Source organism: Neolamprologus multifasciatus, chromosome 7 (genome assembly GCF_963576455.1).
Source record: "Neolamprologus multifasciatus chromosome 7, fNeoMul1.2, whole genome shotgun sequence".
Lineage (NCBI taxonomy): Eukaryota > Metazoa > Chordata > Actinopteri > Cichliformes > Cichlidae > Neolamprologus > Neolamprologus multifasciatus.
In genome coordinates, this window is record NC_140445.1 from 34,628,664 (window position 1) to 34,643,860 (window position 15,197).

Here is a 15,197-nt window from a genome sequence, read left to right on the forward strand (position 1 = left end):
CAAATGATGTGACAACATCTTTAAAAAAGAAACTATTGTAATTTTCTACAAAAAGTTATTCTTGCATGGAAAAGGTTCATTTAAGGAGAGTTTAGTTTGCTCATTGCACTTTTTCCTTTCTGCTCCAGATCCACATGAAGACGATGCCTGCAGCCATGTACCGTCTGCTGACAGCACAGGAACAACCTGTCTACATCTGAACACACACGTCTCGCTCGACACATCGCTCCCGCCTGTCTCCGTTTTAAATCCCTTTTATCCCCCCTCACCCTTCCCTGTTTGATATCACTTGACTTGCCTTAATCTGTACAGTTGACTGTCATGTAAACATGTACATCTCCAGTGTGACAGCAGAAGGCAGATTATCTCACTAGGCCGAGTGTTAATGTGACGTTTTATGTTTGACCAAAGAGAAATTTGGGATTTTCTTGTGTATATTTAGGTGGAGAACAGAGCCAATATTAGCTTTGGTTTAAATAGCTGTATAATCTCTGAATGTACTCTAATCATGTTGGACCTATAAAATGTCAGGGTGACACAAGTGATAAAGAGTTTAAAGCTGAAGTTGTAAAGGTTGCATGTATAATTCTGCAGAATAAACTAAAGGAAAAGGCAGCAGTCTGTGATGTTTGGTTTATTTTTGTTTGAAAAGTAGTTAAAACTGGACCAGTGGTGGAGTCGACCTTTTCTCAAGTATAAATTTAGAACAGTTTTTTCACTTGACTGAAGTACACACTTACTTGCTTCCATAGGAATAAAGAGGGCAGGTAGTAGTCACGTGCTGCTGACAAACAGCAAGTGTGACCACCTCTATATTAGCTGTGTTTTAACACAATGTCACAATCTTGCCAGTGGATTCACCCCAAGGTCTGCGAGTGCAGCGCTCACTGCACTGCCAAGAGCTTCCTCTGAGACTCCATGGGCCTCGTTTAGCACATTAAATTTTAGTGTTCATGACAGTTCAGTTAGAAAAAGGCTGAACAAGTATGGCTTGTTTAGAAGGGTTGCCAGTAGGAAGAGTAGTCTTCTCTCTAAAAGAACATGACAGCACAACTCAGGTTTGCAAAGCTTCATCTGAACAAACTGATCTTATCATTGGTCCAGAAGGCTTGCAAAGTGATCCATAATGCACACAGCCAGATTACGAAAGCCAAACATAGCCTCATACAAACTGTCAAGCACGGTGGTGGAGGGGGGATGATTTTGGCTCGTTTTTCAGCCACAGGCCTGGGCACCTTGCAGTCCCCGAGCTGACCTTGAAGTCCTCTCTGTACTAAAGTATCAGAGTCAAATGTGAGGCCATCTGACATCTGAAGCTTGGCCCACATTGGGTCATGGAACAAGACAATGATCCCAACACAGCAGCATTTCTAAAACAAAAGCAACCCAAAAGCAAAGGTGGAACATGACACTCTGAATATGACTTTGTGTAAAAAAACAAAACAAAAACATTTATTAGATTTTCCCAAGAGACTGTTGTGTAACACTCAGGAGACAAAACAAAACAAGCAAACAAAAAAAAACAAACAAAAAAAAAAAAATCATAAAATAACATTTAAGAGAGACTGATGAACCAACATGATTGTCACCACATTCCCCAGACAGTAGTGCACAAACACTGAACTGAATCAAGTGTATGAATATATATTCAAAATTTTCAACAAGAAAAAGCATCAGCAATAAAAAAAAATAAAATAAAAATGTGATTGTCTCTGGTTGCCAGCAGCTAATAAAGAAACATAGCTCAATCACAAGTTGTCTGAACGCCTCACTCGTGATACACTTTTTAATGAAATCTGTGACATCATTTACACGCTGGTCTAACACAGAAATGCTAAACAGGCAGCTGCACAGCTTCCCCATCTTATCCAAGAGCCCTGCATTCGCCAAAGTCCTAAATTTAAAAAAAAAAAAAAAAAAAAAAGACAAAAGAAAGGGGGGGGGGGGGGGGGCAATCTTTTGGTAATTATTACTTCCATGTCATGCAATGATGAGATACAGATGCTGCATTCATGCAATCCATCTGAATCTCCTATTTCTGACTTCGCATCTCTTCAGTGACTGCAATGCTCTTCTAAAGCAAAAGCAAACAACAAAGGAAAGATGTTTCCAGTTTAAATCTACTCGTGTATTTTGACAGTGTGCAGTAACTGTACTGAAAATACTTTTCAACCTCTGCTTGGTTCAGTTTACAACAGCAGTTAAAACCAAACAAGTGCTTTTTAGGTAGAAGTCTTTATCTCCCGAGCTGAAATCGGAGCTGCAAGGCACTTGAGAATACGCTGCTCCCAGACTGCACAGCTCACACAGCGGTGTGCTGCAGACACAGGCGTCCACTTTGGAATGTGTAGTTCAGCAGGGGAGGTGCGATTAGAGGACAATTAACACCAGAGGAGTTAATCTTTTTCACAAAATTGGTGAAAAAGCTGAGGTGCAGTCTGAACTGTAACAGTGATTTGGGCGTTTGCTCGCTTCAGTTTCAGCCTCTCGTGTATTCACCATCACAATGTAAAAAAACTGCACAGTGTATCAATAACAGCCATTAGTTGTATTTTTACAGTGTTTTTAGCTGGTTTTAATTTTACATTTGTTACATTTTTATTGTGTCCAAAAGGTTTGCACCTGCTCCACGCGCAGCACTGATGGTATTCGGCAACTCAGTGGGATCAACAGCTATTTCTGTTGTTTCACATTAATTTTGTTTAATTATGAAAACCTGAAAAATTGAGACTATTCCATCCATCACTCGAGGACAGGCAGGTATACCCTGGACTGGTGGCCGGCCAGACAACACAGTCAACCCCTGGAACCGGAGCTTTCCAAGGGAGTCTACACCCAGCTGAAGGTCCCAGCCAGGAAGTTCAAACCGGGGACTTTCATATTGTGATACAACAATCTTTCTACAGTCATGGTCAAAAGTTTAGGTAGTAGCAGAGATGTTGTGCTTCTCACACTTTGCTGCTCCAGTATTTATTGAAGTTTGAAATTGCTGGGCATTGACTCCTGGTCCAAATCCTGACTTCTGCCTGTTTGTCCACTCACTTTTTAAGGATCGACCATACTAAAAAAGAAAACCCAAACAAACAACAAACAGCTCATACAGCAGCAATTTGGTGACGATTTCTGCTGTATGTACCATGTCATGGTGAAAATAACATGGTGCATTTTCACCATGTCACAAGGCAAAAGTGATGTCAACCCATCAAGACTCAAAGGTGAACAGAAACGGATCACCATCCATCAGGATTTGGCCCAGAAGCTGATACCCAGCAAACCACAGAAAACAGCAGATGTTATGAAGAATGGGCAGATCTGCAAATACTTACTCTTTGCATAAATCTACCAGTAAAAGTCTTCAAAGTGCATCACATATATAATGTAAATGAAAAAAAATTTGTGCCACTGCCAAACTTTTGGCCTCGACTGTTCTTCATCAAGTTTCACTTCATGTATTCATATTATATTCATACTTTTGTGTCCCACCTGCAGAGGACCTAAGCAGCAGAGCATGAACCTTAAATTTAGGACACCGAATTGTGCCATTATAGTTAATTTGCATTGCTGTGTTTTAGGTTCATGAATTTTTCTTCTGTCCAAAAAGGGAGTATAAAAATGTGACATCTCCAGCTGTTTGAAATGGCTTAAAGTGACGTGTTTACATTTCTTTTATGCTTCTCATCCTTCCAAACATTGGGCGTTTTACTGTGTGATAGTGACACACGGTAGGCACAAACTGAGTCCCGGAATAAAGGCGGGAAAATAAAATGTAGATGACAGACACCAACAGAATATTTACATTGAAACATCAGCTGTGCACAGTTTCTGTAACGGCGAGTGGCAAAGGTAGACCAGAGATATCTGTGTGTGTTTGTGTGCGTGGGGCACCACGCTTTCTGCACAACAAGGGACGCGAAAAGTGTCTGAAACTGACGACACGACAAGAAGTTCGAAGAGTTTTGATCGGTGATGATGTCACTTCCTGCTTTCCCAGCCTTACAGCTCAGTGTCTTTGTATTTCTGGGGGTTGTAATATCCTCTCTTGGTCTGGTCGGCCAGCTGGCGGCAGTAGTCATCCTCGTCGTCCTCATGTCCTCTCGACTCAGAGTACGGCGGCCTGGAGGGAGTCTGAGGCTCGGGGATGGAGCTTGAACTGGACACACACAAACACACACCACAGGTCATAAACTTGCATCTTTATAAAAATAGAACATTTTTTATGATGTCAGAGATGAGGCTCTGCTCTCACCCTATTGGCTGAGGACGGCTGAGGTTGGGTTTTGGCAGCTTCACTGGGACAGCGTAGAGATCTGGATGCTTCTGGGCGATTTCCAACTGCATAAAGGGAGGGACAGACCCAGATATGTCAAATCTAATACAAAAAAGTAAAGAACAGAAATAAAATATCCTACTATACCCAGACAGGCTGCAAGTGTATCTTTCTTTACTTGAAGGATTTTTAGTTCTACCTTAAAACAACACTCTTAAACCGCGGTGAACATTAAACCAGGTGTCTCTTCCTCCCATCTGGAGTAGAGATGGCACGATACCACTTTTTTATGTCCGATACCGATATCATAAATTTGGATATCTGCCGATACCGATATGAATCCGATATAGTGTGTTTTTTAATCAATAAAACGTTTTTTTAATATCTTGCTGCATTTTGTATAAGTTTATACTCAAGTTTAAATAAATAACAACACTAAAGCTATTCTGTTATACCTGTATGTAAAAAACACACTGCACCCATAGTTCAACAATACTGATCAATCTAATAAACTTAAACCTACTCAATCCTCCCTATTCTGGTATTTTAAAGAGTACTTAGCAGAAATATTAAGCAACCTAACTAATAGGGTTGCAAACTCACAGCAAAAATAAAATAAAAATAAAAATAAAAATAAAAATAAAAAATAGGGAACCACCCTCCACCTCATGATGCTTAATCGACGTAATCAACTTTAATTTGATGCAGGGTGAAAAAAAATGCACAGAAATAAATTATTTTTCAAGAATAATTAAATAGATTCAACATCTTCCTTCAACAGAATTGCAGACTGCACAGATGGTACCTTCCCAAAGGAAAAAGTACTATAGCTTACTAGGGTATATTAGACTTAACAGTTACTATATACACACTAATGGACTTCTATACATTTTACACCAGATTAAAACTTTGGGTGTAATATTCGGATAATTATTTATTAAAAGCTAGACATTTTAAATGAGAATAAGAAAGAAAAGTATGTCTTTGTGCCCCCTTTTCCCTGTTCATGCCCTATCGGCCCCCCTGGCTAAACTTTGCTAGATCCGCCCCCGCACAGTTACCAGCCGTCAGCCGTCAGAAAAGGATCCTGGTGTAGAAAGTAATATTAAATAAATTCTAACAACAGCTTATCAAGCTTAAACGTGCTGCTGTTGTCCAGCCGCTGGTTTCCTCTTTCTGGTGAGAAGTGGGCCAAAAACAAAGAAGAGAGACGGACTCGCGACAGAAAAGCCGATCAGCTGATCATTAAGCAGTTTCACATTGAAGTAGCAGCAGGAGAGAGAGAGAGGGAGAGGCAGTCGCTCCATATATCGTTGTTAAGCTTAACGCGGGAACGCTTTACAAACATTCAGAGATGAACTTACACACTTTCTTTACTTCTCTCTGGGATAACTTCCTCAGAGATGAAATGCTTGTTTGGTAGCAAGGCTACAAATACACACAGCCGCTCTATCACGTGATGCATACTGCTGCGACTGCTACGCTTATGAGCCGAGTTACGCCGTGTAGCAAGTTTTGTGAGGTGCTTTTTTGATATTTAATGGATCAGATTACATTTTTTATTTCTCTCCGATATCCGATCCAGTAATTTGGGTCAGTATCGGACCGATACCGATACGTAATATCGGATCGGTCCATCTCTAATCTGGAGTGCTGCTTTTTTAGAGTAAATAGTAGGAGGACAGACGCTGCAGTCCAAAGTTCAACTACTGTGAGGGGTACTGTAATAATATTAATACATCTATACATTAATACATAGTCAGAATCTACCTTGCCTTGTAAATCAAGGCAAGGTAGATTCTGACTATTACAATTTACAAAAAAATGATGTTGAAACATGCAAACATCAAAGGAAATACAGAGCTTGTACAATACTGATGAGCTTGGAAGTGACTGTTTTCACTAAGAATATTATTGATGAAACTTCAGTGAACAGTAGGCTGATCAACTGAAAGATCAGATGCATCTCTCAGGTCCTGTTTCAGGTCTTTGCTGGATTTTTTTCCTATTTCTTAACAAAATGTCTTTACATGACAGATGCTGTTTTCTCATTTGCTTTTTGGTTCATCCTGACCAATGGCAGGTTTTTAGGAATCCTCTTGTTGGTGCAAAAATACTTGATTCCTGCCAAACTCTTATCTTTGGGATTTTTTGTAAATTCAGCCCAAGAAACAGGAACAAAGTGCCTATTGATACAATTAAAAACTTGTTCTTTGCAAAGATTGCCAAGTGTAGACATGTGATGATTCACAGGTAAGACTTAAGTGGATTAAAAAAAGAAAAAAAGTTTCAAAACAGCAAGATGGTGAAAGACAAAATGCTCAAGGATTCAAAATGAGTCCACAAACCAATTTATGTTGGGACACAGCCATCTTTATGTACATTTCATGGATCTGACTGAACATCAGAAAATGCTTTTAGACACTGGACTTGGATATGGGAATGTCAGGATTGTTTTAGGACAGACGGGGAAGTAAGAGGAACTTTAAATGCAGCTTTCTATAAATCTGACAGGATTCAACTGCCAAAAGTCAACTGAAAGCTCCCTGCTGTGTCTGTTCCTGCTCTGAAGTTTACAGCTGTACCATGAAGAAAGACAGCACTACTGACTCGAGCGTTTTCTGCCTCCTGTAGCTCCAGGATCCTCTGAGCTCTTGCCAGATGGTCCATCTTCTCAAACGCTTTAATCTGGAAGAAAATAAAAGCGAAACTTCAATTTTTGATTTAAAAAAACAAAAACAAAACAGCATAGATGCCACACGTCCACTCACATGGTGTAACTCACGAGGAAGTGATTGTCAGATGAAACATTTACAGACAAGAGTGTCTGTAAATACGCAAGTACATAATGAGATTTATTAATGGGAACATTTGTGTGATGCATGACGAACTGTTGTGGATTTGAAGGGAGGGTTGGAAACACGTGTTGGTAAATTTGTAGTTACCTGGTCACCCATTTTCTATTTCACATTAGATGCAGAGAAAGTAAAAAAAAACAAAAAAACAAAAGGAGGAGAAGGGAATAAGTTTGATATAATAACAGAGTGAAATCTTCTAAAACAAGGGAAGAAAGAAACATAAAAAAGTCTGACTTTTTGCCCCAGATAGCTGCCTTGTTGGTATAAGAATAAAATAAAAAATAATTAATTCATTTAAATCAATAAATGAGTCTAACCTTGCCCAGGAAGGATTTGTTGGCGGGGTCCTCCGCTTCCTCGTCTTTCCCCGGACTCTGATCATCTGACGACTGGTTCACTGGTTGGCGGGCGATAGTGGGCTTCACAGGCTTCACGGGAGGGGGAGGCGGCTTGTTTCCGCCCACTGCGTCGCTGCTGATGGTGCTGCTGGAGTGTGACTCGTAGCTCCGCGTGGAGTCAGTTCGAGTCTGAGCACGAACCTGAAACAAACAAACAAAAAAAAAAAAAGAACCATTTGTGATTATTTGCTCAACTACAGGATGCAGTTTGTTGTTTTTTAAGGAAGAGCCACTTCCAAATATAAAGCAGGCAGGAGTTTTGAACATTTTTATCGGCTTAGTGTGAGAAAGTTTATTTCAGTCACAGCTGCTTTAGGCAACAAAAGGTGTTTTTTCCCCCTCATCTTCAGTCCCTTATATTTGCAGGTACATATGTGCATATGTGGAAAGAAACATCAATTAGAGGAGTACAAGGTGCAGGTGGGTTCCAAAGCGGCTTGCAGAGGAAGTACCAAATGAAGCAATTTAAATAGATCCTCCTATATTGGATGCACTCTTAACTGATGTATAGAAGGGCAACTTTATTCATCTAGATTAGAGTTTTTGTTATTTATCAAGAAAAAGTTCTGAAAATGGACACAGGCACTAAATGAAGTCCAAAGAAGACAGTTCTACCCTCAGACATTTCCAGCTTTGTTTGAAGCAGATCTGATGGTACTTCGAGTCTTGCCAAGAACTGAAAAGTCTAAAGACTTTAAATTGAGATGCAGCTTGAGAGACCACAAGAAAGTGTAGCGACAGTGATGTCTGACGGGAGAAAAACAGGGAGAGGTTCTCACCTTTGGGGGTTCAGGGACGAAAGAAGGGGGAGGGCTTGGCTCTCTGCTCACCTCTCTTCTCATACGTACACGGGGTTCAGGGAGAGGCCTCTACACAAACACACGGCACACAGAGAAGGGTCACAGGGGTTGGAGTAGATATTTTAACAGTGAGGATGATGGATTAACAACGTTGAGGAAAAGAAGAGTGTCTATCGGCAGACACGCCCACCTCGTCGGGCAGTACAGGTTCTGATGATCGACTGATGGCTGACACGGGCTGGGGTTCATCCAGTGTCTCGTCCAGCTCATTGTCAGTGTACGCCCCGCCCTCGTCCGCTGTGTCATCGTAGTCGCTGGTCATCCGGCTGTCCATGCTGAGGTAGTCACTCATTGCCGACAGGTAGGACATGCGGTCGTCTTGGAGATCTAGGTCCTCCTCTGAACCATCCACCTGAGGAAAGAAAGTAACAGCAAAGGGAAGGGATGTAAGAAACAGTCAAATTCACACAAAAACAAGTGGTCTGCAGAAGTTCACTGACACTCACCTTGCCCTCGCACACCCACACAGCTTTGTCTTGCTGCTCCCGAATTAAATCTTTCACACTGCCATACCATGCGTCATTGGCCGAGTTCAAGTCGATGGTGTCTAACAGACAAAAAACAAAAAAAATTTCTTAAAAGAAAAAAAATATATGAAGAAAAAGATTTCATAATCCTTAGTACTGTCAAAGTTAACATGACAATACCACATCAACGCAAATTCCTTTTAACGCCTCTATTGGTTTTTGACACGCGATTAACGCATGTGGGCTCTGTGACCTTTGGCTTGGCCTTGTAGATCAGGTTGTCTGGAAGTGGTTTCATCAGTTACATTGTGGATGGTGAGCAGAAATGGAGAAAGAAGCAAATTGTTGCGTACATTCAGTGTATTTTATGAGCATGCAGTACCTCTGGGGGTTTTCTCAGTAATAGTTGTCATTATTTGGACTGTTGCAATAATTATAAGCATAAATGTGAATAAAGTATGTATATTTTCCACCCCCATGCTGGTAAGAATATTAGAAACATGAAAACTATCCCATGAAGGGTACAGTTACAGTTGATTTAAAAAAAATCTGATTAATCACAAGTTAACTACGGACAACCATGCCATAAATCACATAAAACTCACCCGTGAAAAGGTGTGAACAGCTCTTTTTCAGCCTAAGGGCCTGCTCATACAGTTTGCGTGCGCTGCGGTTGGATCCGGGTATGAGGCGGTTTCTCATGGTCTTTAGACCTTGTTTGCTGTCAGGGTTCAGGAAAAGAACGATGGGGTACCACTGAGTGTAATTCAGGGTGTCCACAGCTTTGGGAGTCACATCCAGCAGAGCGTGACGGTCCTGCAGGAGAATAATAAAAAAGAAAAACATGGTTATATGTTGGATGATGACTAATAATTGCACAGAAATCTCTGTTTTGTCACTCTCGACAGCTGTTCATCTAAGCCACTCCAAACACTGCAGGTGAATTTCAACTATGACATTGTCTCTTTTAGCAGTTTATTTGGTTACTATGGACTTTGGGATATAAAGGTTGTATTGATGTATAGGAAGTTGAAATTCTGCACAAAACGGCACTAAAGCATGTAAAGAAGCACTCTATGATGGCTTTTTTTTATGGTAGGTAATAAAGGGTAATAGCTGGAAAGCAAAATCTCAATTAAAATTAAATTTTGATTAGCTGACCAGAACAGACTGACAACCCTACCCTATTTTAATTCTTAGCCCTCAAACAGGTGGATGAATCTATGAGGTCAAATCTTTTATAAAAAAAGATCACTTTCTTGTTAGATGCTCTTCTATTGGCAGATTTTTATGCTTCTGATGCAACAAATCCCTTTGGAGTTTTGATGCAACTCCAAAAGGATCTGTGTATCCACCCAAAATTACGCTGGGGATCTTTGGCGTGTTATCTGAAGCTTTATATCGCTACAATTATGGAGCCACTATTATTCAACTCTGGTTTAATGGTGTTTAGGGGACATAAAAACTTAAAAATAGGGGAAATAATAAATTGTAACAAGACAAAATGGGTGTTGCGCACTCCCATAACAGGCACTGCACTAGTGTTCATACAGCGTCATTATCTTCTAATGATTATACCATACCTGTTCAATGATTTGCCGGATAGAGTTCAATCTCACCACCCCAGAGGACTTCTCACTTCCTGCATCCTTGGGCTCAGTTTCTGAAAGAGGAGACAAAAACCACTCACAAACAAGAACAGAGTAAAGAAAGCCTACAGAAACCTTTTTCTGTTAGTGCTAATGTTTATTTACAGGCGGTCGTGATACTTACTAGCAATGACAAACTGATCAGGAAGTTCAGTGGCCAGTTTTTCGTTAACTACGTCAGAAATGGGCCCAAATATCACCACCGGTCTCCTGAAACCAGCTAAATGAAACAAAAAGAATTAATTCAGAAGTCCTGGCACAGCGAAGACCTCTGCAAAATGCCTCAGGTGAAATTGCAGGGTGAAAGGGTTTCCTGGATACCTTCACGTAATACCACTCTCTCGTAGGCGGGGAAGCGTGTAACCGGAACGTTGCCCTGGTCGTCTCGACTCTTGCGCAAATCTTTCTTCTTTGCAGCTCTTTGGCCCCTCATCCTCCAGAAGTCTCCTCTGTCATTGCCCGATGCAGCCCGTGCAGCATTCTGGACGTTAGCCATTTGCTCTGCTCTGATATCGAAAACAAGAATATATGACTTTGTCTAGTTAGACTGCTCACACGATGATATGCAGATTTCTTACCAGCAAAAGAACATGTAAAATGATAAAATATCCAGCCAAATCCTTAATACAAAAAAAATTAAAAACTTGAAATATATAGATTTAAAATAAAAAACAACAACAAAAAACATAGCCATCACGTCTGAAAGTGAATTTTTCTGAGAGCCAGCAGGGGGCAGAAAGGCTGTCTGAACAAAGATGATCTTCATTGCATACCTGCTCTTGTTGGGGATGATTCCCTTTTCTAACAGCTGGTTGTTTTTGTCACTACGGATTGCCAGCCAGTTGCCGAGTTTGCCATCATAGAGTGTGTCCGTCACTTTGAAGATCTCCCCCCTGGAGAAAGGAAGGCTCTGCGGGGCCTCCTTCTCATATTCAAAGTGGGTTCTAATGAAGAAGGAGTCGCCTCTGCCAGATGCTAAGACATCTTTATACACTGGTAAAAAATAGAAGAAAACAGAAGCTAAAAAAACCCCCACCATTATTTGGCATCCCACATGGCTCAAATTTAGGCCTCTTGTTTTTCCTCATTCATCTATTATCATAAAAATAAATAAATTACAGGAAATAGAAAAGCAAGCAAGCTACTGGCTCTACTAAGACTTTTATCATATTCTGTGTGTGTCTATATGATATACTTTAACACAGGAAGGTTTTGGCATTAGTACTGTTTGTGCAGCTGTTCTTTATCCAGTCCAGTACCTTCAGGCTTGCTCTGCGCAAGAATGGTAACTTCCTCTCCTTTAGGAATCTCCAGGAGGTAGAGAACAGCATCTTCACGCACCATGCCTCTGAAGTCTCTGTTGTTCACCTGAAGCACACAATAGGGAATAAAAATGAGAAATCTGGCCTGATCTATGTCTCAAAGACGAGGCTTCTGTCTTTTTTCTCCAACTTCAGACACAGCACTCTTGTGTGTGCAGGGTTTAAATGTGGAACTAAAACGTGCTGTACCCTCATGATCTGATCTCCTGTCCGGAGACCCTCCTGCTCTGCTGCACTGTCCTCCTGAACACCGGCGATAAAGATGCCGACATCATTTCCTCCCGCCAGCCGCAGACCCACACTGTCACCTTTCTGGAAACGCACCATCACCGTGTTTGGCCTGCATTATGGAAACAACAGTTGACAAAGGGAGAGTCTATTTATGACGGAGACAACCAAGCTGGCTTGTTTTTGAGTAAATTTGAGTTTGAGCAACTCAATTTAAAAAAAAACAAAACACAAAACAAAAAAAAAACAAAAAAGCACCACACTAATACTGACCCGTATATTTCCAGGTCTTCTGCACTTGGCTTTAGTAGCACTTTAGGGGGAGCGTGAACCTTTGGGGCGACACTGGCAGCTGGTACTGCAGAAACAAAATCATTTACAGTCACAGTATTCAATTCAACTGTCTGATTTGACTTTTTTTTAATTTATTTATTTATTTTTTTTACAGTCTTGTATATTCTGGGCGGATTCATGTTTACCTGGTGGTGTCTCGGAGCGTGGCTCCTCCCTCTCTGCGTGCAAAGCAGCCTTATCTTCAACGTCTCTGTCGGCACCTCTGAATGGGGTAGGCATGGCACCCATTTTTGCCAGCCTGCTAGGCGGTTCCTCTCTGGTAATATCCCAAATTTTTGGAAAGTTTAAAAGAAGCATTTTACACATTTAATTCGGTTGATATAATTATGACTGCTTTTCCGGTTTGGTTTAATAACGTGGTGGTTTTTCCAATATTTGATGTGACGGACTGCCTGAGCTTCATGAAGCATAAAATCAGCATAATCCTACATTATCCTGATTTGTTTCTGGTGTATTTAATGCATTCGTAATAAATGACTGACCAAAGCAGAGCTCAATGCTTTTGTGGTATCTAGAATTAAGAAAAGCACAAAACAAAGCAACACTTAAAATCATTTTTAGATGATTGTGGTTTTTGTTTGTTTGTTTGTTTGTTTGTTTGTAGAGCAGGCACACAAATCTTTTGTTGTGAGGAAATGTTAATTATAATTCTTTCCTATGAATGAAAATGAAACATGAGGTCACAAGCAGTTGCCAAAACAATACAGACCCAGCTCTTCAAGGATTAAACTTTGTGTGTTTGCTTTTTGTCAGACTCAGAAACATTTGAAATGACCTGTATAAAATTCCAGTTGATTTGGAATCGTTGCCCAACCCAGTTCAGTTTATCTTCCACAAATCTTTGGAGCAGAGGTGTGTAGTGCAAATTGGCATAACCTGTGGAGCCACAAAATCTTCTAACTCAGTCAGGACCATGAAAGTAAAAGAAGAACTTTATTTCTGCAGTAAGATTTGGGAGTACAGCTCTGTTCTTAGACTTTCCTGTCCTTCCATATGCATGTGTGTAGTGGAAATCCTGAGATGGAAAAAGCAGCAGTTGCAAGACCAACCAGTCCAAAACAGAGCAGGCATGGATGGCAGATATGACATGAATAAGCATGAAGAGGAGCACGGGTGGATGGGGGTTGCAGCTTTCAGATGCAGCAACGGTAGCAGGCTAAAGCAAGTTAAACAGGATGTTCAGGAAGATATCGGTTGAACCATCAGTTTATGTGGGCTAGCACTGAGATCAGCTGATATCATAGGAATGTGACTGAGTTCAACTTGGTGAACCGAATGAACACTGTGCTCAACTTCATGAAAAATAAAAAGGGTCAAACAATAAAGGAGGGGCTAGGATTCATACTAGGATTGGTGTCGTAGACACCAATATCTTTGAAAAGGTCAAACGGCCAAATAAATAGGTACAGTTTGTGTTAAGTTCCTAATTGCGCATTCCTGGTGATGGCTGCCCCTCCCTGAGCCGAATCTGCCGGAAATCTTTTCCTGTTAAATTTCCTTCCCGTGATCACCCACTGCTTGTTCATAGAGTATTATCTGATTGTTGTATTCTTTTTCAATTTTTTCCCTCTATAAAAATAAAACTGAAATTGCATTTTCTGATTTCACAGGAAAGCAGATTCCCAGACCTCCCTCTCCCAAGCCACCTCCTCCAGCACTGACTGGAAGACGCAAAGGAGTTCCCAAGCAAGCAAAGAGACAGTCTCAGCATGTCCCGGGTCTGCTCTGGGGCCTCCTCCCTCCTGATAAGACATGCCCAAAACACCTCAGCTACATGCCATCTGGGTCAGAGCATCGTAGTCAGATGTAGTCTCTGAGCCCTGAGGCTGAGGGGAAAAGCTCATTAAAAGCTTTTACAGCTTGAAATATACCAGAATTGGCCTTTAATGACAGTGTACCTGGGCTTGTCTCGAAGTCTCTCATTGGAGGAATGGGAGGAGAGGTCAGAGTGGTGGGCCCGTCTGTCATCCTGTGGAGAATAGGAGCGGTACGACTCGATCTCAGAGATATCTGAAACACACAAGGATGATGAAAAATATCACAACCCCTGTGAAACCACACAAGAGTCAAGCAGCTATGGGGGTGGGGTCCTCTGTGTTCAGGTAGTAAAGCCTATAAACTTTATTAGAAAGAGTAAAATGCTGCATCTCTCCTTCTTTGTTTTGTAAATTACATAACATGGCCTTTGCTCGGCTCAAATGGCCCGTGGGTCGTGAAAGCAGGGGGCGGGGGGCCACACAGCTCTCAGACAAATGAAGGTCAGAGCACTGTTCCCAGATGAGTAGCCACACCAATTAGATATGCAATACCAGTTTCTGGGGTTACAATGATGACGAGGAGCACTAAAACTCAAATCCTAATTTTTTCAGTCAGTCGGTCCCTATTGTCCTCAAACAGAATTACAAAGAAGGGTGCTGGATGGTAGAAACCAGAAGGCTGCAGCGGTGCAAACCTTAACATAATGAAATTCTGTCATATCCAGTAGCAGGATTATGATAGGGGATTAGATCACGCCGCTAGAGGCGAATGAGCACTTTCACACATGCACACACACACCCCCCAAACCAGTCAAACTGGGTCACAAGTCTTTGTGCTATCCCCCCCCCCCCCTCCTCCCGGCAAACATTTGGTCAGTGAACAATCCACTCACACCACTTATCTCTATCCTTACCGACCAATAACAGCATGCCATCTGGTCATGTGACAATAAAAACAGGTATAAAGGGGTGAGCAATAAGAGGGTGGAGGGATGGTGATGATGTGCTGAATATGGTTAGCTTGTAGTGCTTTGTGG

General features: G+C 41.3%; 2 protein-coding genes across 10 annotated transcripts in view; one reads left to right on the forward strand and one right to left on the reverse strand.

Moving 5' to 3' along the window:
• Positions 1-3,074, forward strand: part of LOC146514654 (uncharacterized) — a 31,883-nt gene extending 28,809 nt beyond the window's left edge. Inside the window, exon 13 of the mRNA XM_085166074.1 lies at positions 129-3,074. Coding sequence (XP_085022200.1) covers positions 129-200 — 72 coding nt within the window. The 3' untranslated portion in view covers positions 201-3,074. The remainder of the gene's footprint in view (positions 1-128) is intronic.
• Positions 622-15,197, reverse strand: part of tjp2a (tight junction protein 2a (zona occludens 2)) — a 44,697-nt gene continuing 30,121 nt past the window's right edge. For 5 of the 9 annotated variants that reach the window (XM_085166070.1, XM_085166071.1, XM_085166072.1 and 2 more), the window contains 18 exons: positions 14,302-14,413; positions 12,529-12,659; positions 12,323-12,407; positions 12,011-12,161; positions 11,759-11,867; positions 11,273-11,492; positions 10,821-11,005; positions 10,624-10,719; positions 10,434-10,513; positions 9,456-9,666; positions 8,830-8,930; positions 8,514-8,735; positions 8,303-8,392; positions 7,443-7,664; positions 7,213-7,227; positions 6,878-6,955; positions 4,247-4,332; positions 3,971-4,150 (listed from right to left, as the gene is read on the reverse strand). In XM_085166070.1, coding sequence (XP_085022196.1) covers positions 3,994-4,150; positions 4,247-4,332; positions 6,878-6,955; positions 7,213-7,227; positions 7,443-7,664; positions 8,303-8,392; positions 8,514-8,735; positions 8,830-8,930; positions 9,456-9,666; positions 10,434-10,513; positions 10,624-10,719; positions 10,821-11,005; positions 11,273-11,492; positions 11,759-11,867; positions 12,011-12,161; positions 12,323-12,407; positions 12,529-12,659; positions 14,302-14,413 — 2,351 coding nt within the window. In that variant the 3' untranslated portion in view covers positions 3,971-3,993. Of the gene's footprint in view, positions 4,151-4,246; positions 4,333-6,877; positions 6,956-7,212; positions 7,228-7,442; positions 7,665-8,302; positions 8,393-8,513; positions 8,736-8,829; positions 8,931-9,455; positions 9,667-10,433; positions 10,514-10,623; positions 10,720-10,820; positions 11,006-11,272; positions 11,493-11,758; positions 11,868-12,010; positions 12,162-12,322; positions 12,408-12,528; positions 12,660-14,301; positions 14,414-15,197 lie in introns of all 9 variants that reach the window. The other 4 variants (XM_085166064.1, XM_085166066.1, XM_085166065.1 and 1 more) reach the window with 4 other exon arrangements.